General features: G+C 33.1%; 6 protein-coding genes across 10 annotated transcripts; 3 read left to right on the forward strand and 3 right to left on the reverse strand.

The window, feature by feature from the left end:
• Window positions 1-5: 5 nt before the first annotated feature.
• On the forward strand, window positions 6-2,515 carry LOC122505394. Its single transcript, XM_043616972.1, has 4 exons — window positions 6-376; window positions 488-748; window positions 959-1,132; window positions 2,101-2,515. The coding sequence occupies exons 1-4, from the start codon at window positions 359-361 to the stop codon at window positions 2,290-2,292; spliced, it is 645 nt and encodes a 214-aa protein (XP_043472907.1). The 5' UTR covers window positions 6-358; the 3' UTR covers window positions 2,293-2,515.
• Window positions 2,432-7,121, reverse strand: LOC122505384 (ATP-binding cassette sub-family G member 5). Its single transcript, XM_043616951.1, has 6 exons — window positions 6,985-7,121; window positions 5,663-5,919; window positions 5,026-5,601; window positions 4,070-4,280; window positions 3,769-3,983; window positions 2,432-3,678 (listed from the first exon to the last, which is right to left on the reverse strand). Exons 2-6 carry the CDS (start codon window positions 5,856-5,858, stop codon window positions 3,011-3,013), a joined length of 1,866 nt encoding a protein of 621 aa, XP_043472886.1. The 5' UTR covers window positions 5,859-5,919; window positions 6,985-7,121; the 3' UTR covers window positions 2,432-3,010.
• A 386-nt stretch (window positions 7,122-7,507) lies between these two features.
• LOC122505382 (ATP-binding cassette sub-family G member 8) lies at window positions 7,508-11,071 on the forward strand. 2 transcript variants are annotated; one of them, XM_043616938.1, is made up of 6 exons: window positions 7,508-7,690; window positions 8,142-8,269; window positions 8,344-9,090; window positions 9,191-9,696; window positions 9,773-10,239; window positions 10,328-11,071. In XM_043616938.1, the coding sequence occupies exons 2-6, from the start codon at window positions 8,157-8,159 to the stop codon at window positions 10,934-10,936; spliced, it is 2,442 nt and encodes an 813-aa protein (XP_043472873.1). In that variant the 5' UTR covers window positions 7,508-7,690; window positions 8,142-8,156; the 3' UTR covers window positions 10,937-11,071. The 2 variants fall into 2 exon arrangements, with proteins under 2 accessions (XP_043472873.1, XP_043472874.1); XM_043616939.1 differs by having other exon boundaries at window positions 9,776-10,239.
• A 711-nt stretch (window positions 11,072-11,782) lies between these two features.
• Window positions 11,783-20,208, reverse strand: LOC122505389 (beta-1,4-glucuronyltransferase 1-like). 2 transcript variants are annotated; one of them, XM_043616963.1, is made up of 6 exons: window positions 19,923-20,208; window positions 15,303-16,038; window positions 14,849-15,217; window positions 14,436-14,771; window positions 13,540-13,782; window positions 11,783-12,286 (listed from the first exon to the last, which is right to left on the reverse strand). In XM_043616963.1, the coding sequence occupies exons 2-6, from the start codon at window positions 15,678-15,680 to the stop codon at window positions 12,089-12,091; spliced, it is 1,524 nt and encodes a 507-aa protein (XP_043472898.1). In that variant the 5' UTR covers window positions 15,681-16,038; window positions 19,923-20,208; the 3' UTR covers window positions 11,783-12,088. The 2 variants fall into 2 exon arrangements, with proteins under 2 accessions (XP_043472898.1, XP_043472899.1); XM_043616964.1 differs by having other exon boundaries at window positions 19,825-20,208.
• Window positions 20,209-20,538: 330 nt separating this feature from the next.
• Window positions 20,539-25,485, forward strand: LOC122505391 (PDZ domain-containing protein GIPC3). Of its 2 annotated transcripts, none has more exons than XM_043616967.1 (6): window positions 20,539-20,819; window positions 22,749-23,014; window positions 23,262-23,358; window positions 23,462-23,847; window positions 23,945-24,029; window positions 24,144-25,485. In XM_043616967.1, exons 2-6 carry the CDS (start codon window positions 22,751-22,753, stop codon window positions 24,299-24,301), a joined length of 990 nt encoding a protein of 329 aa, XP_043472902.1. In that variant the 5' UTR covers window positions 20,539-20,819; window positions 22,749-22,750; the 3' UTR covers window positions 24,302-25,485. The 2 variants fall into 2 exon arrangements, with proteins under 2 accessions (XP_043472902.1, XP_043472903.1); XM_043616968.1 differs by lacking the exon at window positions 20,539-20,819 and adding an exon at window positions 22,530-22,607.
• A 154-nt stretch (window positions 25,486-25,639) lies between these two features.
• Window positions 25,640-27,583, reverse strand: LOC122505395 (gamma-secretase subunit pen-2). 2 transcript variants are annotated; one of them, XM_043616975.1, is made up of 3 exons: window positions 27,391-27,583; window positions 26,800-26,901; window positions 25,640-25,817 (listed from the first exon to the last, which is right to left on the reverse strand). In XM_043616975.1, the coding sequence occupies exons 1-3, from the start codon at window positions 27,449-27,451 to the stop codon at window positions 25,678-25,680; spliced, it is 303 nt and encodes a 100-aa protein (XP_043472910.1). In that variant the 5' UTR covers window positions 27,452-27,583; the 3' UTR covers window positions 25,640-25,677. The 2 variants fall into 2 exon arrangements, with proteins under 2 accessions (XP_043472910.1, XP_043472908.1); XM_043616973.1 differs by having other exon boundaries at window positions 26,800-26,904; window positions 27,391-27,548.
• Window positions 27,584-27,741: the final 158 nt, after the last annotated feature.

Genomic DNA, 27,741 nt, shown 5'->3' on the forward strand with positions numbered 1-27,741 from the left:
ACAAATGATAATAAGGAATTCCTTAGTTCGGAGCCTCCTACTCTGTAAATAAAATGGCAGATTTTAAAATTAAAATTGGTTCATTACAAGTCTCCTTCTGAGATGTAACACGTCAAATCGCAAATTATATTATCTTTTGCAAGCTGACCTTGCAACAACTATATTCAACTATTTACCCTTGAAAACATTACGCAAAGGTTAGGCTCGAAGGACATAATATTAACACATTTAGCTAAATTGACAGAGTGTTGTTAATTTTTTCTGCATTCAATAAGTAACAATAGCAGTAACCACATCAATCACTAATCAATTACAAAGAGAAGAAGGAGCTTACTCGAACGAGTTTCAAAGAAAGAAAATGATTCAAATTTTTAAAGTAAGTAAACTTATTTTTCTAAAAACGCCTCATTAAATACTATTTAGAGAATTGTCAAAAAATAAAAATTATTTAGCTACGAAGATGGTCTATGTAATTTGAATATTTCAGATTAGAAACATGCAAGTTGTGTACTTTGTATGTTTCCTGTTACACTTTGCGAAAACGAATGGAATCGAAAATAGGACTCTGGACGTAAACGCGCATGGTTTGTCAAATGACACTCAACACCTTATTAACAAAAACATCATTAAAGGAATTCAGGACCCAGATGTAAAGTCAATTATCAAATCTGCGTTAGGGAATGATTCTACATCCGAAGTGGTACTGAAGAAGAATTTGATCGTGTTTCCTTCGAATACTCCAAATTTAGTAAGTTTTAATTCAATATTAAATACTTGTACTTCAATTTCGATGAAATGAACGGAAGTCGTTTTCTTTAATCCTACTCAATTAGAACTGTGCAAAATAATCCGAACCCAACTGTTTGAAGCTTTTTGTCTTGTTGTTCGAACCAAAGAAAACTCGATTCGATTCGATTCGAATTTTGCACAGCTATCTAATTTCAATGTTTGCACATAGGTAATAACAAACAAACAAGAAGTACACAAAATTCCAGGGATGGCAGGAAAAGCAAGTAAATTGGGCAGTAATTCCACTTTTAGTGAAGTAAAAGAAGTTAATGAATTGAGTTTGGCAGAGCTGATTCCTCTGAACGAGACAATAATCAAGACAAATGGAACAGACAGACAAAAGGTACCTATATTTTTTTACTGCTCACCCATGTTTTTTGTTGATAAAATTTGATGAGATCAGCAATTTAGAATCCAATGTTTAATGTTATTGCAACGTTTCGAAATCCACGGAATTCCTCTTCAGGGAGTCTAATATATACAAAAAAACATATGTTGGATCATAATAATAAAATAAAGTAATCGAAATAGGTACTATACACTAATAAATAGACGTAAAACACAATAAATAGCTTACGCAAAATAAAAAACAGGGAAATTAATTCAAAAAGGAAAAATAATAATGCAAGTACATACAAAAAGTAAGCGAAAGGCTTGCAGGTTGTCTCACTTGCGTTTTTCTTTATTCTAGAAGTGGCATAATTAAAAACGCGACTGATATTGACAACATAATGATATTTGACAACAATATCAGTCGCGTTTTTAATTATGACACTTCTAGAATAAAAAATAATACAAGTGGAAAAACCTGCAAGCCTTTCCCCTACAATCTTACCAAATTAGATAAATTTAAGTCAAAGCTTAAAAAATTCGTCAGAAAATTTTTATTTTACGATAATTTGTTTATTGCATTTTACGTCTATTTATTATTGTATAATATTTCGAATTTCGATTAATTTATTTTATTATTGTGAACTAACATCTTTTTATTTTAATTGGTTTTTGTTGTATACAATATTAGATTAGACTCATTAAGGAATCTTTGTCTAAGTGTCTTCGTTTGTCTTATTATTCTTATAAATTAATCGGATTCTTTTAAAATTCGACATTCATGGTCGCAGTGACTCAGAAGATTCACTTAGCTTGTTGCAAAAAATAAAGTGCAATAAAAGTTAAGTAAGCTAAAATAAGATCTCCACTAAAAATTCCTACCTAATTGTATAAATGGGAATTCGTTTAGTAATTCATTAGGGATAAGATTAATGTTGTTTTGTTATACAATTTCTGAAAATGTTGGTTATAATTATGTAGAGAGTAGCTTTGATTTCAGATTCTATTCCAGTGACACCGCCATTGAGTTCAGACTTGGACACTGCGAACGATATAGTATTTAGACCTCTTTTCAGATATAGACAAGAAACGAGGTTGAGGGCCAAAAATACTTACAATCGAGAATACAGAAGATTTAATTACGGAAGGTCCAAATTCTCGTCCACCTTCTAAGCATCTAGTCTTCCACAAGAAGATGGCTAATTTCGCAGTTTAATTATCATGGAGAAGTAGCTTCCGAAGTAGCTTTGAGATGTTTAGCTAAAGTATGTAATTCACAATAGAGAATTATTTTAATCAATGAACAAAAATGTATGTCGAACCTCCACTTTTTATTCAAATAAGGTGCAAATCAAACCTAATATTTACATCAATAAAAATGTTCAATTACCTATCACTATTGTCTTATTGATAAAATGTACTAACAAAAATTACACTATATCATACGATTCGTACAAGTTTTGTTCGGTTTACATAATATTATACAATAATAAAGTATGCCATCAGAAAGTTACGCATATTGCACTTTAATGTGTATTAATTAATTAATTCAATTCACATACAAATTTACGCAACTATCATTAGTTGTCGATTATTTGCCTCATCTTACTTATAAATAGAAATAAAAGTAAACTTATTAACAACAAAAAATGACGGTCTTTCACGAATATTTAACTGATTTTGAAGTACCTACCTATATGATGAATGTTTGATGAAAATAGAACAATATTTCATTTTGCTTAGAGAATGTTAGTTTTTGGTGTGAAATTTTCAGGCAATAAATCTATTGACTCTTGAAAAAGTCATATAATAAATATGACGAGTGAAACAAAGTGTGAATGAAACGCACGTTAACGCACGTTATAGTTAACTTGGCAGCGGTTTTTAAAATTTATTCTCTAAATTTTCTTCTCAGTCGTCCGGGCAGCGTCAGTGTGTACAAAATGCTATTGAAAACGATGAGCCCTAAAGAAAATGCCAAAGATATGAGAAAATTAAAGTGGAAATTAAAGACATTTGTTTGGCTTTCCCCGTCTCTCGTGAATCGCTCGAGCAAGTAAGTTTTTCCATCCGGATATCTGCAGAGTTCTTTGTTTCCTGGGCAGCTGGTCGTTTCGTTGTAGGGCAAGTTTTGCAGTTCGGGACTGTCCAGAGCCAATTTGTTTAAGACTAATGAGGCATACCTGGCTGGCAGGCCACTCGAAAATGCAACCATGAACTCTGGCAAGTTTTTGAAACTCCTCATGGCCCCCGATGCAATTAGAAGAGAGACCAGCACGACACACAGCGCCGTGATTGCCCCGGTGAAGGGGCACTCGATCACCATCAGGAGCGCAATTGCCAGCTGCTCTGCCGCTATGTAGCTCGCCCAAAGAGTACACGAAATGTAGAACCAGGACGACAGGTTGAGATTTAAAAGTGGAACGAGGATTCCGATCGTGATCAAAGTCGAGATTAAACTGAGAGGTAAACTCAGCAGAGTATAAGAGAGGAAGAAAATGGTTCCTCCATAGAGACCTTCACGTTTTTCTTGGTAATATCTCATCCGGAAACTTGGAACTGTAAAATTAATTATAGACAATAATAGTGTTAAAGCGTTGAGCACGCTCGGAATTTCACTTTTTCACTTTCGTGTTAAGCGCAACTTACAGAGGAGGGCAGTGACTGTTATTCCCGACACGTAAAACAGGGTCAAAATGTTGAAAACTAGCCCACTGGTTTGGATGAATATTCTCGATTGAAAGGAACTCGAATTGGCATAGAGAATGCTGAGCAGTGCCGTGGAGAAGGGCAACAGCATAATCCTCGCTGCGAAATGACCTAATCCAGACTTATTCAAGGCAAATGTGGCAGCCATGTACCTTCTGAAAACATTCAAATTATGCATAACTCATTTTTATTGTTTCCAGGAAAAAGAAAGCACCAAGTTATTTAAAAGAATTCCACTCACACATATAGAGCTGTTACGGTTGAGAAGCTTCTCGGCTTGATCCCCAGACGCATACTCTTGTGCGTCATTCCCAAACGCGTCTCCTTAATACTGGTCGCGTCTTTCATGTAAACGACTCCTTCGGTTTTAAATTTTTCGACCAGGATTGAAATTTGTCTATTAGATTCCAGGAACTTTTCCCTCGACCGCCGATCAACAGTTGACAAACACACTGCGTGAGTAAGAAACAAATTGTAACGTTACAACAATAATATCATTTTCAAAATAAACGTTCAAAAATTGTAATTACAAATATATAAAAACAATTATAATAAATAATTAAGACAAAGTTTAGATATAAACTTTGTTTATTTTTATAATAATTAAATTTAATAATTATTATAAGATGGTAAGGTGTCAATTTAGCGGATATATATTTATTTTGCTTATCATCGATAAGACAGAAATCAATATTTCAAAATTAATAATTCATTAATATTTGAAAATATATTTTATTTTGTGCATGGTTTCTGAAAAAAATGAATCGTCTCTCACCGCTGGGGTATGATCCCAGAACCTTCCTATTGCCGGTAGGATGCTCTACCAATTGAGCTACAGAGAGATTCGATATCATTAATTTCAGAAACCAAGCACACGACTTAAATTAAATTTAATATTATTAACTTTATTCAGGAGTATTATTTAACAACAATTTAGGGAGAATTTTCTCGTCATTTTTTCGTCGTGGTCCGAATTAATTGTCACTAAATTGTCACCCGCTCTGATCAACAATTTTGTTCTTTTGTTTGATTTTTGGTTCAGCGAAGAGTTAGGATACCAGAAGCTTTTCCAGTAACAACGCTCCTTATTTTTCCCTTTTCCGGCGTAGGAATCGGTATTGTCATCGTTCTCTTTGAATCCTGTCTTCGTCACAAAATAAATAGTCGCATCTTAGCATCGAGTGAAGATGTACTTACGGTAATACATTAGTGGGTTTTCCAGCTCCGGGCAGGGAAATCCTATGTGCGTGAAGTAGTCGAGCATGCTCCTGGTGGGCCCCGAGTAGACCACGGTGCCCAGACAGAGCAGAGTCACTTGGCTCACGAATGGCAGAACGTCGGAGCGAGGCGTCTCCATAGTCAGGACCACTATCGACCCGCGCCTGGTCACGTAGGACCACAGCATCGACACTATCAGGTAAGTGTTGAGAGGGTCCGTGTCCCAGGTCGGCTCGTCCAGCAGGAGCAGGATGGGGTCTTTGGCAATCTGCACTCCCAGCATGAGCCTCCTGTACTCGGGCCCCGTGAGGTCGCTCACCGCCCTGCTCGCGACCTGCGAGAGCGCCAGGTCCGCCACAATCTGCCTCACTCTGGCCCTCCTGTTCTTGAGGTTGGCGAGCCACACGGCGTAGTTCAGCGTCTGGTGGACCGTGAGACTGGGCAGAAGGTGACACTGGTGGGTCACGTATCCTCCGTGCTTCCTGAACGCCTTTGAGGTCAGCAGATTGCCGCACAGCGATATTCGCCCTCTCGTCTTCCCATCCACTCTCCCTGCTAATGAACAGTGTGTTAAATTTAAGCTGCATGACAGACACTGAATAATTTTAATAGTTACCTATCACATCCAGAAGAGCACGTTTTCCAGAGCCCTTCGAACCCAAAATTGAAAGAATTTCGCCTCCATGGACTCTTGCCGACACGTCTCTCAGAATTGCCGTGGGTTCATATTTGCCAAAACTATTTCTCTCAGCAAACATCGAGGTGGAATAGAAGACATTGGAAATTTCAAGAACACAGTCTGAAGATTGCATTCCGCAATTGTTTTTCAAACCAAAATTCCAGAGGATTCTTCAAACTTTCCCACTAAGAAACCTAAACAAATACAAATCATTTTTCTCATCAAATGCGCTGTAATATCATCGAAAAAACGTGATGATTCTACCAGACAAAAGTGAGATTTTCAAAATAGCGAATCCAATGTGGTATCCAATGTGGTTGTATTGATGAGAAGTTGGTGTTTTGTTTCTTTTTTATTAATAAAATTAACCATTTATGTCCTTGTACAATTCATTGTTCTGTGTGTGTGTGTGTGTGTGAAAAAACATGATCTCAATTCCTTTTGCATGCTTTCTTATTTTTTGCATTTGGGAAATGTTGTGTGACTTTTCCAAAGTAGTGTGAATGTTCAGTGCCCCTGTTTTTATTTCACTAATAATTCGCATTCTTCATCTTATTATATTCCCAGTACTTATTTCCCAATTTAAATTTCAAGCATCCTCTTTACATTTAAAAAAGTTACTTTTAAGGAAGGATAAAGATAATAAAAGTTTGAATAAATTGCTCAATTGTATAATTTAATATTTGCTTACACCGGAAATTGGCAATCTATTAAAAACCCGATACTTTTAACTATATTGCTTCTCAATTTTGCAAACTTTGCACTAAAATACAACACGTTTCTAATTTTATTGTATTTTCAGCAAAAAAACTTTTTTAAAAAAATGTTTGATACATATTCTTCTTCTCCTAAAAGTATATACTCGCGCACTTAATTTGTTTAACAAGTAGTTTGAAAAAGGTAAAGACCCCGCAGAAAATACGTTGAAAAAAACTTTTGGTTAAATTAATTGAAATCTTCAGGAAAGACTAGCAAAATGTAATAATTATATTCTTAACCAATTTTTCCTCAAAACAAAAAGTCGGTTTACAGGTTCGTTTACTCGCAAAAAATGTAAATAGTTACTCATCACTTTTAGTTATGGGTAAACGAAACAGTAAACAACCGACCTTTTGTCAGAGAAAAAATCTTTTTCGGAATTTTTTTTTGAGTCTTTCCTGAAGCTTTAATAATAATGAACTTGACAGAAAGTTTTTTTCAAAGTATTTTGTGCGGGGTCCTTAAAAAAAATGAAATTAATTTGTTCCACATGTACTTACTTGAAAAATATATTTAAAGTGAAATGTTGTTGGACTAAAGTTGAGCATTATTTTAAAATAATGCAGTTGTCAGAGTTGTCTCGCTCCTTTGAAAGCTGAGCGAAGTGCTTCCGTTATGACGCATTCCTTCCGAACTGTTAATTTCAATATCACTTGAAGCAACTTTTAAAAGGCGTCGAACTTGCGTCGAACGAATACTCGAGTGCGCCATTCATCTATTAAAAGTTCAAATCCACGAGTTGCTGGGCACCGACAAACGAACTAGTCATTTCATTATTTTCCATTATTCGTTTCAGTCCGTCCATGGTCTGCCATAAAGTTCGCTGGAACCAAGGAAGCATGAGACTAACAACATAGTAAAGTACAAGCAGCAGATTCCTGATAGCCTCTCGGCGGGTAGAGGTGAATGTCTTCCCTTGAATTAACAACTTGGAGGGGATTCCTTCTGTTCTGAACGTTCTGATGAAAGAAGGGGCAATGCACTTTACTTGACTTTACTCCAACGTGACGATGACGATGACGATGAAGACTCTTGCAAGAAACGCAAATTTCAACATGTAAATGCAACTGCTCAAACTACACAGTGAATAAACTCTGTGACACATGTGATAAACCAATGACATTTTTTTAACTACTATTCTGCAAATTAAACTCATTTCAAGTGTATGATGTGATGAGTAAGGATTTATAAATTATTTTACAGAAGGTAAGAAATTTTAATGTACGTAATATTTTATATTCGCTGCAGAATGCGTTTAAAAGTTTTTTTTATAAATTCTTTAATAATTGCTGTAATATCATTCATTTTTTAACTCAATATATAAATGCGTTTCGTAATGTTTATTTTTACGTATAAATAAACCGAAATAAAACTTGGCAATATTGTTTTTTCTATCTCATTTTAATAACTTTTAAACATAATTTATTTTGAAATTAATACTTACCTCACACATTATTTATAACAAACGTAAATTATTTCTCTTTGTTCTCGCCTCAATCGAATGTACCTTTAATATAATTAAAAATACGTAATAATAAATACTTATTTTTGGTATTCACCTTATTTTCTTTGATTTACTATCTTATAAGAGAGTAAGCAGAATTTGACATGAAAAGAATTTCATTCAATGTACACTTAAGACCACGTTTAATTTCAGCTGAACGCAAACGCAATGAATGCCGAAACTTGGGAATTGGAAAGGCGTTACTCGGTGCCGGGAGCGCTAGACACTTCCGGCCTGACACTGCCTGCAAGTGAGGATTTGCATGCATGGTCCATATACAGGTGAGCGCAAATGGAATATATGTATATGAATTAAATGCCAACTGCCTAATGACACTCAACTGTTATTCGTTTAGACAAAACTTGAACTCGGACTTTACTGATTCAGCGCTGGGGTCAGCCGAGAAATCACCTCTTCCCTATGGAAATTTCCAACTTCGAGATTCGACAGTGCAAAGCATTTTGAGACATCCTCGGTACGGACCAAAGAACCACTTAGCCAGCAACTCTTACACCTATTTGAAGTTTGGACTGCCAAGAGTGTTGCCACCTTCGAGAACACAGGACTCCAGCGATTGCAATTCCAGCGAGGAAGGTCGCAGGACTTCCCAGATCGGAATTCCAATTTCTCACTACAATACAGAGATGAAATCATCTCGAAGTGATCCTGACTTTAGGCTCATTCACTCGAGTGAGAACGTCCTCTCGCCGCCGACTGTTGGAGACAATTTGAGACTCAGATGTGTCAGCGAGGCCAATCTCCTGCTCGCGGAGAAGGCGAATAGACGATGCAGTGTCGCACTGACAGGTCCCCAAAACAGTTCTGGAATTTTGAGGCCCAAGAACAACACTGCCGTCTTCAGACCGTCGCCATGTCTTCAGCATCCCCACCTTCAGTTTCGCAGAATCGAATCCTCTCGGTCCGACGGGTCAGTCGTTCTGAGCGGAATATCTTTCGAAGCCGGAGCAACCGATATTCTTGCCATCATGGCCACCACTGAGAAGGACGGCACTGCGATTATGGAGACAGTTTCTGGACGGAGAAGAATTCAAAGTGGAGACATCTTACTGAATGGAAGATTAATTTCTTCCCGGACTTTAAGGTTCGAGCGCAACATTTTAAAAATTTTTTGTCTCTTTAATTGTCTCTTTTATTGCAAGAAACCACGCGAATTCTCATTATAAAATGACTTAAACTTGCAGATCACGGGTGGCTTACCTGCCAGCAGAAAGTAATTTGAATCCAGATCTGACAGTTCAGCAAGCATTAAATTTTTACATGTTGCTTAAAGGTGGCTCGAGAATGTCTTCTCTAGACGCAGAAGCGATTCTAGGAGACTTGGGATTGGAAGCAACCAAACATTGTTTAGTTGACACCCTAACAGCATCAGAAGCCAGAAGACTTGCCTTAGCTTGCAGACTGTTGCAAGACTCTCACATTCTTGTCCTAGATAAACCAACTCACGGACTCGATATTTTCGACGCCTTTTTTCTCATGGAGTACTTGCGGCAGTGGTCAATTAGAAAACAAAGACTCGTTATTCTCACACTCCAACCTCCAACTTATGAAATACTGACGATGATATCGAGAGTGACTCTTACTTCGGGAGGAAAAATAATGTATTCGGGAGCCAGGAGAGACATGATTCCGTACTTTTCTCTAATTGAATTTCCATGCCCGCCTTTCAAAAATCCCTCCGACTACTACTGTAAGTAATTCTCAAGATTATTATTTTATTCTTCATGATGTAAACTTTATAAACATGTATTTGATTGCATCTGCAGTAGACTTGGTCACGCTGGACGACTTATCGACCGAAGCAATGTTGGAATCATCGCAGAGAATAGATCACTTGGCAGAACTGGCCAAGGCCAAATTGCCGCCTCTCAGTGAACCGGGCATTCCCGGAGCTTTGCCTCCTTCCAACACTAATGCAAACGTATTTCTGCAAATTTATGCCCTATTTGCAAGAGCTTTAATTTACAGTCAACCTTGGTCGCTGACAAAGTTGATCAAGAAAATCGTCATATCCGCCACATTGAGCATTATTCTCGGCGCTGTCTTCTGGGACGTAGCGAACGATTCCAACGTAAACCTAAGAGATCGAATTGGCTTCTACTACTCAAGCTTGGGAATACTGCACTGGCCTCTTATCCTAATTTCCATTAGAGAAGCTATTAAAACCAGGGTCAAAGTTGAAAGAGAAATGAAAGATGAACTATATGGGAGATTGGTCTACATTACTGTCAAGGTAAGTGTACAGAGAATTTGTTTATTCTTTAATCTTTTTGATCAATCAAAAGTGTCATTCTAAATTCCAAATTTAATTCCTCTCTCAGCTCCTCTGCAATATTCCCTCCTGGACTGTCGTCTATGCAGCCTACTTAGCTCCAGGGTATGCGATGTCGGGGTTACATTTGCCAGCAAAGGAAGAGTCTTTAAATATAGTGTGGCATTATTTCCTCACAGCAATTATTTATTTATTGCTTCTCCACCTGATCTGTCTTTTACTGTCGCATATTTGTAAATGGACCATTCTAGCAGTTCTGACTTCTGGTTTCATCATTGGACAGCTGAGTGTAACTGGAGGGGTGACTCTTCACATAAAAAACCTACCATTCTGGTACTTGGAGTATAATCCACTTCGTTGGGTGCTTTCAAGTCTTTTGTCTCAAGTCTATGAAGAAGAATATTTGAAAAAGTTAATCAAATGCGAAGGCAAACAAATTCAACAACACGACATTATCGTCCAAGAAAATTGTGACACTCCTACGATGTCTATCGGTGTTGTAGCTTTAAAAGAAATTTCACTAAATCAAGTTAGGAGTGACATACTAATGTGGTTGGGAATTTCCATAGCAGTAACAACAGCTGTCATAATGATAACATTTTCTCTTTTCAAGTTCGCAACTCTAAGAAAAACAAGAAATACACTAAATAAGCACTGAGAATTGGAAAGACGCACTTCCACTATACATATACTTATAGGCGCTCGTCCGCAATTATGAATAATATGTAAAAATATAGATTTTTCAAGTCATGATGATAAAGTGATAGCAATAAACTAATTTATTTGACAATGACGTTTTGCTTCTGCAATCTTTTTTTCATTGACATATATATGAATAGAGACACTATCAAAACGATGCACACAAACTTTCTTGTAGAAGCACCATGATAATGAAAAATGAACTACATATACATATATATATATATAAAGGTGCGATTTCTTTTTATAAATTCCCTTCAATTGTCACGCCCTCGTGCTGAATAATTTTCTTTTATTGAAATGTTTAAAATTAAGAATATATATATTATATTTTCAAAGCATTAACCTTTGTACTTGAAATCAATGTAACTCTAACACGTGTCGCAATCAATCGAGGGGTCAACTATTCTTATCATATAATACAATGCTCGAGGGCTTACCTGCGAATCTTTGATTCATTTTTCTACGAAATTTAACCCTCTTCTTAAAATAATGGGCTGTTGCTCTGAAAATGGAATTTTGGTGGGTTCCCGCAAAACCACCGTTTTGCGGGACAAATCAGTCTTGTAGCAGCCCGGTTCCAGTATCTATCGTCAGTCTAAAATTCGTCGTGAACCTGTCAAGTACTTTGTCTGTGCGTGTTAAAGTTCTTCGTTACCAGTAAACAGTGAACAGTGAACCACATCTTTATCTACAAGACTCTTGCACGGAGCACGGCCTTGCAGTATATCTTAATAATATACTTAATAAAATAGTAGTCAGATGTGATTAGTGCAAGAGACAACATTCAATGAGCTTATTAAAATTAAACTATAATATATAAATTTATTAGCTTTAAACTCCCTACATTTGAAACCTGCTTTGAACATTATACTATGTACAGACATGTAAGTAAAAAATCTTATCCCTTAAGTCATCCAAATATTTACGTATACTTTCGCACTTGTATTTAATACTGAAGTACCAAAGGTGAATACTTTGGTTGGAGTTTGCCAAAATTAAAAAGAATTAATAAAAATAGAAATCTGTAAAATTGCAAAGCCCATTATAAAAGTACTCTTCTTTGGCACTTAGTTAATATCAATAGTTGAGTCATGGATCACTTGAATTTTCAAATGGCACACTTGTTCCGAGTACCATATAGAACTTTCAGTTCCGGCACAATAATCTTTCTTATCAACTGATTAGTTTTGGCAGTCAACATATCTCGTCTTGCGTCTTTTTTATACACTTTAATTCCAGGTCGGTGAACTAGAAAAGCGTTGTCCAATATTAGAAAATCGTAATCTAACACACAAAGGGCGTATCCCTGAAAAGCAAGACAAAATTTTATTTTATTTTATCAATTTACTCAATTTACTCAATTTACTCAATTTACTCTCAAGAAAGGGAATCATAGATTTCTTTTTAATATTATAATTATGTCAAATCGAATTGAGTTTTTATCGAATATTTTTGACGTAACTTTGTGTTAACCCCTTAATTTTGTGTTTCACCTCTAAAGAGACCTCTAAAGATCTGGCTGGAAATTCTCACTCGGGAGTTACTTCTTTAAAGTTTGTTTTGTTTGCTGTGATTTTTCTATTGAAACACTAAATAATTGTATTTTCAAACATTCATTCTGGTCTTACACTGAAATAAATTCAGTTTTTCATTTTTAAATCAAGTTTTTTTAATTTAGTTTTGCATCGACACGAAACTAAATTCAATTTGTTAGTTTAGTTTTGTATCAACTCAGAAACTGAAACGAAACTAAACTTTCCTGACGGTCCCTGATACGTAGTGTATGGTTCTTATGCTGTGCACAACAACTTAATAAATGTTAACCCGTGCCACCGAAGGGTTAAAGTTTAAATGAGATTCGACATGGGTTTAGTGCACTTCTGCAAACTTTGTGTCACAACTTTTCTATTTCTCAACAATGTGAACTGTGGCTATGCATTTTTATGATTTTGGATGCGCCGAACACGAATCTGATGTCAAAAATTACTTCTCACAATAATGATAAAAAGTCTGATAAAAAGTTGACAAATTAAAAAAAAATTAAAATTTTAATAAATTTTACATTTAGGATTTATAAATATGACAGTTTTTTTTTATAAATTTCAATTCATATATTTAGAAATTCAATACATGTGGAGCAGATAAAAAAAACCGTCAAATTATATAAAAAGGGATTTCTTAAGGTCAATTTATTTTCATATATATAAATATATGAAATAAATGAATAATAATAAATAAAAATTAATTTAGTGATAATTAATTTGAAACTTCTGAAAGAATACGAACTGAATTTTCTCAAAAACTTGTTGAAATTGTCAATTATATAAGTTTGATAGCTTGTAGCTGTTAGAAGTTATTTTTGACGTTAGATTCGTGTTCGGCACATTCAAAACCATAAGAATGCATAGCCAAAAGTCACATTGTTAATAAATAGAAATTTTGTAATACAAAGTTTGCAGAAGTACACTAAACTCATGTAGAGAGAAAAATGAGATTCTCGCGCATCATCATCAATAAAAATAATATTATTCAGTTTAATTTATAAATAAAAAATGATACCTGTGGCATTTTATCACTTCTGCCCTCCCAGCTAAGCCTCTCATCATAAAGTGGATCATTATTGGTTCCTATAAAAATTGGTTCCCAGTGAACGAAAGTACCTGCTCTCTTTCCCACGTGAAATATATTTAAACCTTCCGTTTCTGCTGCTTCTTGCCACTCTTTACTTTTTGGTATGTTGTGGCATCCAGGACACACTTTTTTGTGAAATGGTATTGCTTTTCCTGATTTTAACATTTGCAACTGAAAAATACATACATTTCTATGAATGTCTACAGTCTGTATGCACCGAATGATAATAATTTTTCATTTTTTCAACAATGAATACCGTCAAATCTTCCATTTGATAACTTTATACAAGAATCTTTTGTGCTATAAACCTCCAATTGTGTAAGTACAATAGTGTAGTGGTTCTTATTTTGGAGAAGTTCATAGAGAAAGAATCAACAGAATCGACTAAAATTTCAAATGGTAAACACATGTATAATTTTTTAATGAAAATCACCAATATTTTTTCAAGTTCATAAAAATTTACCAACAATTCTTAAACTCGGCATTTTCGTGATACATGGTCATATATGTTTGAAATAAAATTTTTACAAATCTATATATTGGAAATATTTTCTTCACTACTTACAAGCTTGATAAATTTCTTTAATACAAGAGTAGATCTGCAGTTGACCGTATACACTACGAACAAGTTTTGGATACTTTTTTAGCAGGGATGGCCTCACTATACATATACCTATTATATTCCTGATAAAAAATATACAAATCTTCTTCGTAGTGTAAACGGACAAAAGCAGGTATATTAATATAAATTTTGATTAATTTTCCAGGTGGAGACTTTTGAACTTTGCCAAAATAAGAACACTAACAAATAATATGATTATTACCAGTATTGTCTTATTGGTAGGCGGTTGAGCTGTTTTAGTTACTTCAAAAATAGAAAGTACGAAAACTTTAGGATTTGGTTTCGAAAGCGAAGGTTGATTTTTTCTTCGAATCATTTCCAAGAACTTTTCTGGTAGATTCGGACTAGGATAAAGTTCAATGTCACTTGCGAGTACGTAATGCGTTACAGCTGACTCTCGAGCAACGTTTCGACCCAAATTCACGGGATAAAGTAATCTCTTCTCAGTTTTATATAGTTTGGAAACGGAGACATTGACCCATGGAGGCGTCAACGAACAATTGTATTGTTCCGATATTATCTTATTTCTCGAAGGAATCTGCAAAATGACAGTAATTGTACACTAGATATTACATAATGTGTGCGAAATGGAGATTTAATAAGGTTGAAACAAACCGTTTTCGGCATATGCTTGCTGCTGAAGTATATGTGGAAGGTGACCAGCTGGCTGACCAAAGGACTTCCGCAACTGCGAGCGTACTTGATGGAATCGATGGTTGGCTGAAAGTCTGTACCAGGCGCATGGAGAGCTATAGATATTGGGGCTCTCCACCGATCGAGCAGAGGCTCCAAGTTGTCGAAGAAGGTGTAGTCAGCGTGCGTCGAGTAGGTGACGCTTTCCCAGCAGTGCACGAACATATTCATTGGCACGTAATTATAGAGAACCCAGTAGTCGCCTCTTTGGGATATTCGGGGCTCCATAGACTTTTCTCGGCAAGGTATTGCCTCTTCAAGTGAAGATGACGAACGAGTCTTGGCTCGAATCTGTAAAATGTAAAACAGTTGAAAGTTTAATTCAGACATATGCTGAAGAGATGTCTATTCACAGGAGAGCAAAAAATTTAGTTACCGTTTCATTTTGATGATCCGTGTTATTGTCATTTAATTTGTTTTCTAAATTTGTCTTGAGTATTTTCTTCTTCTTCTCTTCGGGAAAATGGTTCGCCGACTTCTGAACTTGCGAAATATCTTTCTTGAAATGATTTGCAGAATGCTTCTCCTTGCCGCGAGAAGAAATAGTTGAGAAAGGCAAAGACGAATTGGAAACGTTTATATTATCTATAAATGCTAAAGGCTGAATCTGATTGAGACTCCAGTTGCTTGGCGTTTCGTCCACCCAGGGTCCGGGTGTCGTTCGGTAATAGACGCAGACATAAAGAATAACACATACATTAAAAACTAGCGACAAACGAAGGGACCAATTCAAACGTCTTGTTCCACCTAACATGTCAGTGAGTTTCTTCAGGTTCGATTGCAATAAATTTTCGAAAATTTTCGAAAACTTTTAGTCTTTTTTTTCTACTTTTTTCCTACTCTTTTTCCAGCACCGCCACCGCCTGTTCTTCGTAGCGGTATCGATTCTATTGGTGGCTTGTTCCACGACGTGAGTTCTTACTCTATTCTTTAATAATACTTATTCACCCAAAATCTCTGCTAAATACTGTCAATGTTAAGTTAACTTAAGTGTTTCGCAATACCTCCTTATTCTAAACCATCTTATCAATCTTCCATTATTGTAGATCAGTAATTCAAAACATAAATAATGCATTTAATCTCTTCAGTTAACGCTTCTCGGTTGTTTAGTCCTGAAACATAAAAGTATCAACATTAATCTTTAGTTTTCATATAAAACACTTCTTTATAGGTTAACATTACTGCGATGAATCCAAGTAATAATTTATAAAAATATTTCACTTTAGGGGAAAAACACAGAGGAAGCTTCCTTGAAAATTGAAAATATTTACATAAAACGAAGAACATAAAATTTGTTGGAATTCTCTGAATGAATTGTTTTCTATAGACAGACACTTTTAAAATTATTACAACATCAAGAATTACATTCTCGATTTGCGATTGATCATGATATTAATTCCACTTGCGAGTAAGGAGAAAAATGATGCAAAACTCGTTTTAAAAAAAGTAGAAAAATTATTTAGTGCCTTAAAATTTATATTTAATGGCAATTTTCGGATTGTGAGCACCTCAAAAATTCATGTTTTCTAATTTCAAGAAACTTAATCGTTTTGCGACTGCCTTCTAATAAAAATAGTTATTTATGATACAAGTGCGTAAAATCGTTGATTATACGAGTGTGACGTTTGCAGCTCGAGCCGAAGGCGAGTGCTGCAAGTCACACAAGTATAATCTGATTTACGCACGAGTGCCATACGAAATTTTTTGCAACACTACAACAACTAAACTTGCAGCAATATTGCCAATATTACTGTAACTTTAGGTGTAGTGGGGAACTGTTAAATGAATTTTTCTAGAAGCTAAAATAAAAAAATGTGATTGTAAATTGTTAATTAAAAGCATTATTTCATTGTTTCTCATCAAACAGTCACAAGAATGCGTAAAGTAACCTTTTTACGCACTGAAAATCACTTTACACACTGGAATTCACTTTACACACTGCTAGCGGTGTGTAAAGTAACACTTTACACACCGCTATAAAAAGAAGTACTTTACACACAGTTTTCTGTGTGTAAAATTCAATTTTACAGGTTAGTGTTGCAAAAATAAAATTTAAGAAATTTCAAGAATTGAGTTAAGAGCGAAATCTTCCTGGTGGATGTTTATTCGGAGAAATGAAAATTCTGACAATTGATCTTTCGACATTTTAATCAAAATGAGAATTCGTGGAAAATGAAGAATCTATTAAATGAAAATTCTGAAACTTAAAAATTCGACTTGGTAGAAATTCTACATTAATTATGGTTCTTATAAATATTTCAAGTATATAAAGTTGGTTAAATTTTTCATATTACAAATTCGATTACATAAAAATTCCAAGTAAAAAATCAGGTAAATTTAAGGCGAAATGAATGAAAATTCGAAACAATGAAAATCAAAGATAAAAGGAAATTATGACAAATGAAATAAAAATTCTGCCTAATGAGTTGTATTCATGCGTGCCCTTTTTTGTGGACTGTCTTTAAAGCACCTTTTGCAGTCTTATAAGGTAATTGTATAAGGTCTCTGATGGGTAGCGAAAAACTTGTTAAAAAATGTTTGTTACTAATTTCACTTCAGTTAAAGTTAAAGCAGTCAGTGTCGTTTCTGTTGGGCGATAATCGGAAGTAATCAAGAAATTCCAGAGAAATTATCGAAAGTCCTATGATTAATAAATCTTTTTAATTAATAAACTTACTGAGTAACTTTCTTCTTCTTGTGAACGTCACTGAAAGCCAGTTTGAACTTTAATTAAAAAACGATTACTCTGTTAAATTAATAAAAGATTATGAAATCGTAGAACAGTGATTGAAAACTCATTACATGAAGGAGATCGCCAGATAACTTGAAATAAAAGCGGTTTGTTTCCTTTTTTGTTGCTTAATTGAAAAAATGGAAAATGTCATAAATCGCAGTTTGGCAAATTAAAAAAATCTGCCCGCCTTACGGCTAACAAGATTACTTCCTCATGGAAATAGAAAGATCCTAAAGTTCTGAACGTTCAAATGAAGGAAATTTATTTATTTCCTCTACAAATTAAATTTTTATTGCAATTATTTTGCGTCACTATCCAAAAATTTAATAACTGAGTTTCTAACCGTAAATATTTCACTTTTTAAATTTTTTGTGATTAGTAATATTTATAAAAATATCTTCAATAAAAAATATTTCGTTCATTTGAACGTTCAAAACTTGGAGATCATGAAATAGAAACATAGGAAAATAGGTTTCTACATCTGTCTACATACACCCATCTAAAACCAATTTTTTTTATCATTAGGAGCTCTCAAAATGTAAAGAATCACTAGAATTAGAGTATGCTCAAAATCGCACAAATCGAATGCTTAAAAGTTAAAAAGAACAAAGTCCATATTGCAAATGTGGTCTCGGTGGTGATAAAACTTGTTACTGTCTTGAATCCATTTCAAATCAGGCAAGTCGACTAACTTCAAGTTGTAAATTTAACTGTCAATAAAATGTCTCATTCCACGTATAAAAAATAAAGAGACACGTATTTTTTATTTTTCCTAAAAACTATTTTTACCGAATAAAGATAAAGTTATGCACATTTCAACTTTGAGTGGTAGAACTCAGAAAAAGAATTGTTTTATTTGTAATTTTTTTTTTTTTTTAATATAAATGTACGGTAGCTTTTCCTCTTTAAAGTACTGTTTAAATTTTGTAAAAAGCTTAAAAATTAACGAAATAGGGAAAGATTTGCCGAAAATAAATAAGGTCAATTTTCTTATCAACTTTTTACCAGAGATTCTTAACATAATGAAGAACAATTCATATTCGTTTCAAGCGGCTAAACCTTTCCGACAGCCAGGAGAATTTTCTTTCAAAATATTTACTGTTATAAACTTCCAAATGAGAATATAAAAATTATATTTTCAAAAAATGTTAATTTACATTTAAGGTACCTATAAAAAATATTATTGTTGATGTCAGAAAGGTTTAGCCCTCTTGAAACCTATATAGGAATTGCTCTTCATTATGCTGAGAATTTCTGATAAAATGTTGATAAAAAAGTGGTGATTGTAAAAGAGAAAAGTAACCTTATTTATTTTCGGAAAATCATCCCTCATTCCTATAATTTTTAAGATTTTTACAAATTTTAAATGGGATTTCGAAGAAGACGGGATCATCTACAAGAGCCAAGAAAACCAATTCCATTAGATTCACTGTTTTTCGAAATTTCTAAACCACTGAAAATTTAAATGTGCATAACTTGGTGGTTAAAAACAGTTTTTAGGAAAAATATATACATATACAATAATATATTTTAGCAACATGTAAATGTATGACTTGAATTATTTTGTCGACTTGTGTGATTTAAAATGGATTCAGTCTACTGACAAAAACAAAAACACTAACGTAAACAAATTGAAATATTCCCTAAGGTATCTAGAGACAAGGTCAAAAATATACTTATTTATTGAGCTGAATAAAATTATACAAGGTAAAGTGGCTTGTTTTTTCCTTGGGAAAACAATACTATCCGTGTTTATTCGAAGAAACTGATGGATGACTTTCGACCTTATCTTCAATTTTATTATCTCTCTAAAAGTGATAGTTCTCTATCTAAAATGATTATTTTAGGTGTGTCACCAACCTAAATTATTTTCTAATCTTTTCTAAAAAATGAAAAGACTCCCTTGACATTTGACATATATACATTTATTACGTATATTGCAGCTTAAAATTAAAATATGCCTACTTTTATAATATAATATGAAATTAAATTAAATGATTATTTAAAGATTGAAACTATTTAGCTACAACATAATTTTCACCCGCCGGATTCTATATTATGCACTATTAATTTACAGCAATGTAAAAGTTAATTAATTTAAAAATAAAAATTTCTGCAAATCGTTTTCATAAAAAATGAAATAAAATGTTTCTACTTTCATTACCATTCAAAGATGTATCAGGTGTATTGTAGCAGGTGAATTATACATAGGTAGCAAAGATTATCGTCACGCGTGAAAATGTGTAATATACATCTACATACCACTTGTCACTTGAAGTTAGAAATTTTATTGCTAACAAAACAATCAACACGGCAGTGACTTGGAGAGGCAGTATCCTTTTGTAAAATAAAAAAACAATCACAACCTAGAAAGGTGCACAGTCAACGTATTATTTACATCTGCAGCACTTGTCAATTTCTCCTTATCCATTAATGTTAGTTTTTCATCTTAAAATTCATTTAGAACACGACACGACACGTTTGTTTATAATTCATCCTTGAGTACTGCAAACACAGAGAATACACCGCTGTCTGCTGAGCGAAATCAGAGAAACAGGTAGATTCAAGTTGACATCATGTTGTCCTTCTTTGACAGATTCCATTAAGGTGAATACACTCGAGTGCGCAGCAAAAGCCAAAACAAAATAGATTTTTAAACGGGAACGACGGAACACAATCATAATGGTGCGGTCACAGCTCGCAGCAATGGGAGTGAAAGAGTTGGACAATTGGAGTAAACGAGAAAGAAAATATTATTGCTGCTGCTTACGGCTTACCCCATCATCAAACCGAAAGCAGAATTTTATTATAAGTGGGAAAAGCCATCTACTATCCTTTTTATACGAATTGCCGAAAACCGATGAAAAAAGGCCAAAGCAGAATAGAAATGTGGTTACGTTTGTTTACGTAAGAATGAGTTTTAGGGAAAGATAAGTATATTGTTTTTTTCTTCTCTAACTCATTCTTCCATTACGATTTACGACACGGTTACATTTCTATTCGCTTTGGCCTAAAAGGTGGTTGTAGAAGAACCCTAATTAAGAATATTATCGCTAAATACACTTACAAATCTTACAAATATTCATGTCAAGCAACAGGTGTTTTCGGTTCGGAACAGTGCTTTATGGTGCTTTACAATATCTTTACTAATTTATGCAGGTAATTATTACAATTATTGTTTATATTCAAATATACATACATGTTCAAAGTTAGATATTTAAACAATTATATTTATTTCATATCACCAAATTTTGACAAATTTCAAAAAGTCTTTTAAGTTCTCTATTTTCAAAGATCTGTTTTCAAAATTATATCTGTGCTGATCAAATAACAATAATATTTTTTTAAAGCATTAAACATTCTAAAATGTAATGTTAGTTTTTATAATTTTCTCTATTGTGGACTGGATTTAGGGTATATAATTTATAAGTGACATGTGTATCGATTATTTTAATTGATTTGCTGTCAAACGAAATGTATATATATTGAGCAGAGTATTCGAAGGACCTGTACATTTTTAAGCAGACGATTGACAGGTTGTAAACAGACAGGCACCACAGTCAATTTTGCTCATTTCCCACATTTTTTTTAAAAATTTCACTCCCACTTATCTTTTTTTTTATTCTTCTCTTCTATTATATTCATTTTATATAATTTTTTCTATTCAAGTTTTATTTTTTTTTAATAATTAGAATTTGTTTTATATTTCTTTTAAAAAACAGTCTTATATTAATTATCTATATAAGCTTTATGTGAGATTATTCTTTCTATGTTATATTCTCAAAAAAAATTTATACTTTTTAAATTCAAAATAACAAGAATGAATAATTATGAATAATATATATACTGAATATTAATATTTTATAAAAATGCACTCGTCTGTGGGGGATTCTCTGTAAAACGTACACCCCCCTCTGCCCAAAATGAGTTTAATAAAAATAAAAGACCATTCAAAAAGAATGGTCTCTTATTTTTAAACCCATTTTGTGTATTTGTATGAATATACATATAATAGATTTAAAAATGTTCAAACCCAATTGAAAAAAGTATTGGTATTTTTTTGACAATAAATATTTTTTTCTATACATGTGTACATCCGCATGAAACTTTGGCACTATTGAACATTATCTATATGAGCATATTTTTTATTACATTTTCAACACTTTGAGCTGCCTTAGTAGACCCCTCTAGGTGGGAAATTCGCCGAGTTATAGAGATTCAAAGTTAGAAGTGCAAAAAACTTAATTTAGAGAAAAACGAGTTTAAAGTTGAAATCTGCATTAGTTCTCTTGTTAACTAAAAATTAAAGTTAAGATTATTAGTTGTTTTCATTACGATAAAGTCATTGTAGACGCATTATTTACTGTGGGACACTTTGGGGTTTGGTTTCCAACAATAAAAAAAAATCAAAAGTCTGAATCACTTTTCGAAGGTGGCGATTATCTCCTAAAATAAAATCGACAAAGTTGCTCCTTTTCATGCGAACGTACATAATATATTAAGAAAGCCTTTCAGGATTATTTACAACATTAATTATTTCAATTAGATTCTTTGTGATAGTAACGAAATTTATTAATTATAGTTGCTTAAATGTTTTCTCAAATGATGTACTAATCTTATTAAGAAATTAATAAGAAAATAATTTTAGATATGATTCAATAGAGTACCTAAAAATACTATCAAAATCTGAAATTTAAAAATTTTACTTAATATATAATAAAGGGATGCAATAATAAAGATGAGTGAGTAAGACATCACATTATCATTTCTTTTGTAAAAAGAATCGTACTGTCATATACATATAAGCTCATACTTTTCGTAGATAAACGTAACGTTTAATCAGTAATTCTTCAACAATGCAGAGATAAAGTTTCTAGCTTCACATAATCACTGTTTAAAAAAATACTATTTTTCAATTATCAAGTGACGACTGACGTGTCATAATGTGTAAGGCAAATTTAATAAGTGTAATTTTACTCGAACGAGAAACCCAGTAGAAACAGCACAGTAGATTATACAATATAAATTATATTTTTAAAAGAAAAAGTTTAGTTTCTTACTTTATTTGAACTTGATATTTATCTTCAGAAATGCCGCTATTCAAACATAAAGCTTCATCTAGAACTCCTGAGATGGAAAAGACAAACAATGTGACTGGTCAAATTGAACCTAATAATATTAATATCGGCAATCAAAGCAATGTTTCACGAAATAATTTAGAGAGTGAGCACCAACCACTGGAGTTCCATTGTCAAATGGCTCACGGCAGTTCTACAAAATTAATTTCTGGTTTTAGTAACGTACGAGAGCTCTACCAAAAAATTGGAGAATGTTATGATATACCTTCAGAAGAAGTAAGTAGTGCAATTGATTTTCATTTTTGTTTATTCACTTGACTCTTTATTTAAACAATGGAATAAATTATTATTTTCATTATTCCCAATTATTTGGGTAAATGAATTAGTTGTCGCTTTTAAAGTTACGTGTTATATCGCGAGGTTAATTAATTATTACATCAAAATCTACAAGTGATAAAAAGTAAATGTAAGGAAATGATTTAACATTTAATTAAATGACAATTTACTTCATTTTTTATTTCAGATAATATTTTGTACTTTAAATACACATAAAGCCGAAATGTCACAACTACTGGGTGGACAAATCGGCCTAGATGATTTTATCTTTGCTCACCGAAAAGGTACTAGAGTAGGTTCAAACAAAGGCACTAGAGGTGGAAGTTTAATATGTATTATATGAATTACAAGACAATGAAATGTTTTAAAAATTTCAATAACTTGCAGGTCAGTCGAAAGAAATTGAGCTAGTCAAGTCTGACAATGCATTGGGTCTTACAATTACAGACAACGGCGCTGGATATGCATTTATTAAACGAATAAAAGAGGGCTCCGTAATTGACAAAGTCAAAGTTATTGAAATCGGCGACCACATTGAGAAAATTAATTCCACCAATTTAGTTGGAAAACGGCATTTTGAGGTTGCTAAAATGCTCAAAGAAATACCGAAAGGTTCATTATTTACTTTAAGATTGGTTGAACCTTTAAAAAGTGATTTTGAGGGCATTGGACCAAGAGGGGATTTCAAGAAGAGTAGGAAACCAATTATTAGTAATTCAGGAAAAGAAACTCTGAGATTTAAGGCTGATGGTAGCGTCAAAATAGAGAAAATAGTACGTACGTTTTTATCTTCTATCACTCCGCTCTTTATCTTAATAATTTTAATTATACTCTGAATTATTTTTCACCCTAGAACATATGATTTTTTAGAAAAATGAAGACATCATGACACTTGGCGTTGAAAAAATTAATACGATTTTAGAGAGTTTTATGGGTATAAATGATACGGAACTAGGTAATTTAGTGGTTATATTCACCAAGTAAACTTTATTAATTAACAAAATTAACAAAATTAACAAAATTAACAAATGTGTTGTTGGTATTAATTTGTCTTATTTGAAAATTTCAGCTACAAGAATTTGGGAATTGTCAGACAGAAAGCGCAACAGCATGGAGTTTGCGGAAGCAATAGATAATTCAGACCTAGAAGCTTTTGGTTTTACCGACGATTTTGTCATTGAATTGTGGGGAGCTATAACCGACATAAGATCAAATAGACATATATGACAAGACTAGACGAATGTATTGCTATTGCAGTTGGTCAACTTTACAATGGTGCTTCACTATGCCAATGCCATAAAAGCTCCTTAAAGCTTACATGCTGAGGCGATAAAACCCGTCCTTGTGGCGGAGCACTATACATAATATAATATCCAGTATAACTACGTGTAAACTCTGTATAGATGTAAACAATTCAAGCCTACATATTCGCAGATAGAAAAAAAGAAGAGAGCGCACGTTTGCGTCAACTTTGCAATAAGAAAACTTGGTGCAAGTACAAAATTGTCTGCATTTTCAGTTGACTGTATAAGAAAAACATTAATTTCAAGCCATGTACATACAAAAGTTTGAGTATATGATGCAGACAATTTTTTGATAATTATTTTATACACTACTATTAAGAGATAATGACTTCTTTTATAACTTGTAGAATGATTCTTAACAAGGACCCCTGTGTAACAATTTGTATAAAGAATATTCACATACAGGTTCTTTTGAAGGAAAACATAATTAGTAAAATCCTTTTAAGGATCTTATTTTACAGATTATTCCTGTAGAAACCTATACAATAGGTCATACATAGGAACTTGATCTTTTATAGGAATTTACAGGGTATCTCATGAAGGATTTTGAAACAGGAACTTGAGTAAAGATCGTTCTGAAAGGTTTTCAACGGAGTGTATCTTGAGAATATCAAAAGTTTCGTTTACCTAAAGCTTCAGCGTCAGTTTTGACTGACAAAAATTCCCCAAAGTTTTCTAAGAACTATATTACTCTGCTGATGGAACAAAAACGTACGCTGTTAAAAAATATGACTCGGTAATGTCCGGACAGAAGTGGTTCCTGTCCAAAGAATTCCTGTAATAAGACTTTGCTCTCTCGATTGACTGGACGTTAACGTTAATGATTTATGTGCAGACAGCAATGGGAACTGTCAAAATCAATTGTTTTTCTTTTTGGATAGACATTTTTGTGCGGACATTATGCATAAAGCAGTGTAGGAGATTTTCACGAACCTTTTAAATACAACAATATTTATATTCATTTAAAATAATGATATACTTTATTTTTGCGAGCATTTAACAAACATGCAAATAAATAATTACACTACGATTTTTTAAATTTTTTCTAAATAAAAACCAGAAGAGATCACAGTTATAAAACGAGCCTCTGATTTTCTTTGACCTGTTTCCTGCTCACTTCAATGGACGAAACAAAAGATATTTAAGTAATTGAGTGCTTCCATAATAATGTTGCCATTAATCTTTAAAGTTAGCACTTGAGAACGTTAAGGAAAGATAAATTTGATACTGAGTGTGAGTAAAGAATGTTTTACAAAGTATGAAGAATTAAAAAAGTAATTTATTGTCTACAGAAAGGTTTCATGGTATACCAGTAGGAATAATGTAACTTATAGAGTCTCCAAATTCTCCCCACAGTGCTCTGTTCGTTTGGAAAATCACAATCCATGTCAAAAATACCACTGAAAACAGTAAGGCTCCTATTGCAGAGAGTATTACGTCTGAAAAAATACTTGATCATTATCTACGAATTTCTTTATTCGTTTTGTGCCTACATAAAATGTGCCTTGGGCAGTTAAATTGTCGGAAAACAAAATGACAAAACTTGGAAGCGTAAGCGTCATCTGCACTCTAGGGCCTCGGATCATCTTTAAGGAGCAAAAAAAGTCGCTTTAGTCGATAAAAAATACAAAAAAAGTCGAAAAAGTCGTTTCATTTAATTCAGTGGTGACACAAAAATTTTATTTTGTATTTGCGTGACCTTTTACTGATTTCGAAATTCAGTTAATCAAAACTTGATTAATTTTGTTAAATAAATATTTAAATACTACTTATTTGTTTTTCTACAGGAAATAACATTTTTTAAATTTCAATTTAAAACCTTCTGAATACCTACTTTTTAAAAATTAAAACTATAGTCCTTCCAAAATTCAATTATTCTAAAAATTTTTACTTATAAGTATATTTTTAAAATTTTATTTATGGTAAAAAAATTATATTCAAACATATAATTTTGAAAAATTTGTCATAATATCCGAGGCCGGGGTATAATAAAGGCCACCCAAAAAGTGTTGATGAATTAAACAACTTACTTTTTTATTTTTTATTCTGAGTATACTAAAATCTATCATATTGTTCTTTAAAAATAAACTAAAAATTTGCAAAAGAAGGTAGTTTTTATTATCTGAATCATGAAAAAAGTAAAAATTTATTTTTCAGACAATATTTAACTATTTTTTAATTGACCAAGGCAGATGTGTATGTTTTAAAACCCTTTCACTATACCGACGACAAAAGCAGTTTGGTCTATTTTCTTTATTTTATAATGCTCTCTGCATATAGAAGAAAGTCTAGCGCTGACTGTGGGTTATTTTTACGTTATCTTTAATTTTATTCTTCTTTTACAGACCAATTCAATTACTTTAGTAATCGTTGTGAAAGGGTTGAACCTAAATAATAAGATGTTAAGAAAACCTGACTCACATTTACGTATTTGTTTTTGTTCCTCGAAGTATGGTTCCAGAAATGCTTGCCTAAAAAACCAGATGCTGTTTATAGCCCATAGAAATGGAAGTAACGCAAATCCTGCTGCAAAATAAATTTACATTTTCTAAATGAAATAATATAATAAATTTCTTAAAAAAAATTTTATTAACCGATTGCAGTAGAATTCCAACTGTCTGGACGTTTGTTTAACAGAATTTGTTTTATGTTTGAAATTAAATAATTTTTTATGCAACTTTGCAATTTTACTTTAAAAATCAACCATCATAGGAAAATTATGACTCTGCGAATTTAAAAAACTTTGTCTGGAACGCTTGCAATGAATGATTGTACAAGTAAAGCAGATAAATAAGTATTCCATTAGAAAAAACACTTTTACATGTTATAAAATAAGACTTGACCCTCTTATTTCAAAAAGAAACAGTTTTCTCTGTAAATTTAAATTGCATTTTATATAATTATTTATTGTTTTAGTGATATTTGGACAATAATTTATTCTACATTTTAAGCATGTATCAAATTTTAGCACGGCACATAATTTTTAAGTGAAAACACGAAATGTAAATTTACCTCGAAAATACCATCGACAAAGATACAATTTTTTGTCATTTGGAGTTTTTGACAGATCCATGATTTTTATTTATTATTCTCTCATTTCTTGATGCTAAACAGCTACACACTCTGACAGCTGACGCTGAGGCCGTTTTACAATAGAGAAGGAAAGAGAAAAAATTGTGCTTTTGCGCGCTCGCTCTCTCTCACTCTCATTCGATGATGCAACCAATGAGAAAGAAAGAAATTACTAAAGGTGAATTCAAAATTGGTGCAAAGCGTGCAAAGGCAAACGCTTGTAGGTCTTGTAGAGAAGCGAAAGGAAGAAAGAAAGAAAGAAAGAGAAGGACAGATGTTGGGCAACTCTCT

Source organism: Leptopilina heterotoma, unplaced genomic scaffold, assembly GCF_015476425.1.
Source record: "Leptopilina heterotoma isolate Lh14 unplaced genomic scaffold, ASM1547642v1 Lhet_353, whole genome shotgun sequence".
NCBI classification, from domain to species: Eukaryota; Metazoa; Arthropoda; class Insecta; order Hymenoptera; family Figitidae; genus Leptopilina; species Leptopilina heterotoma.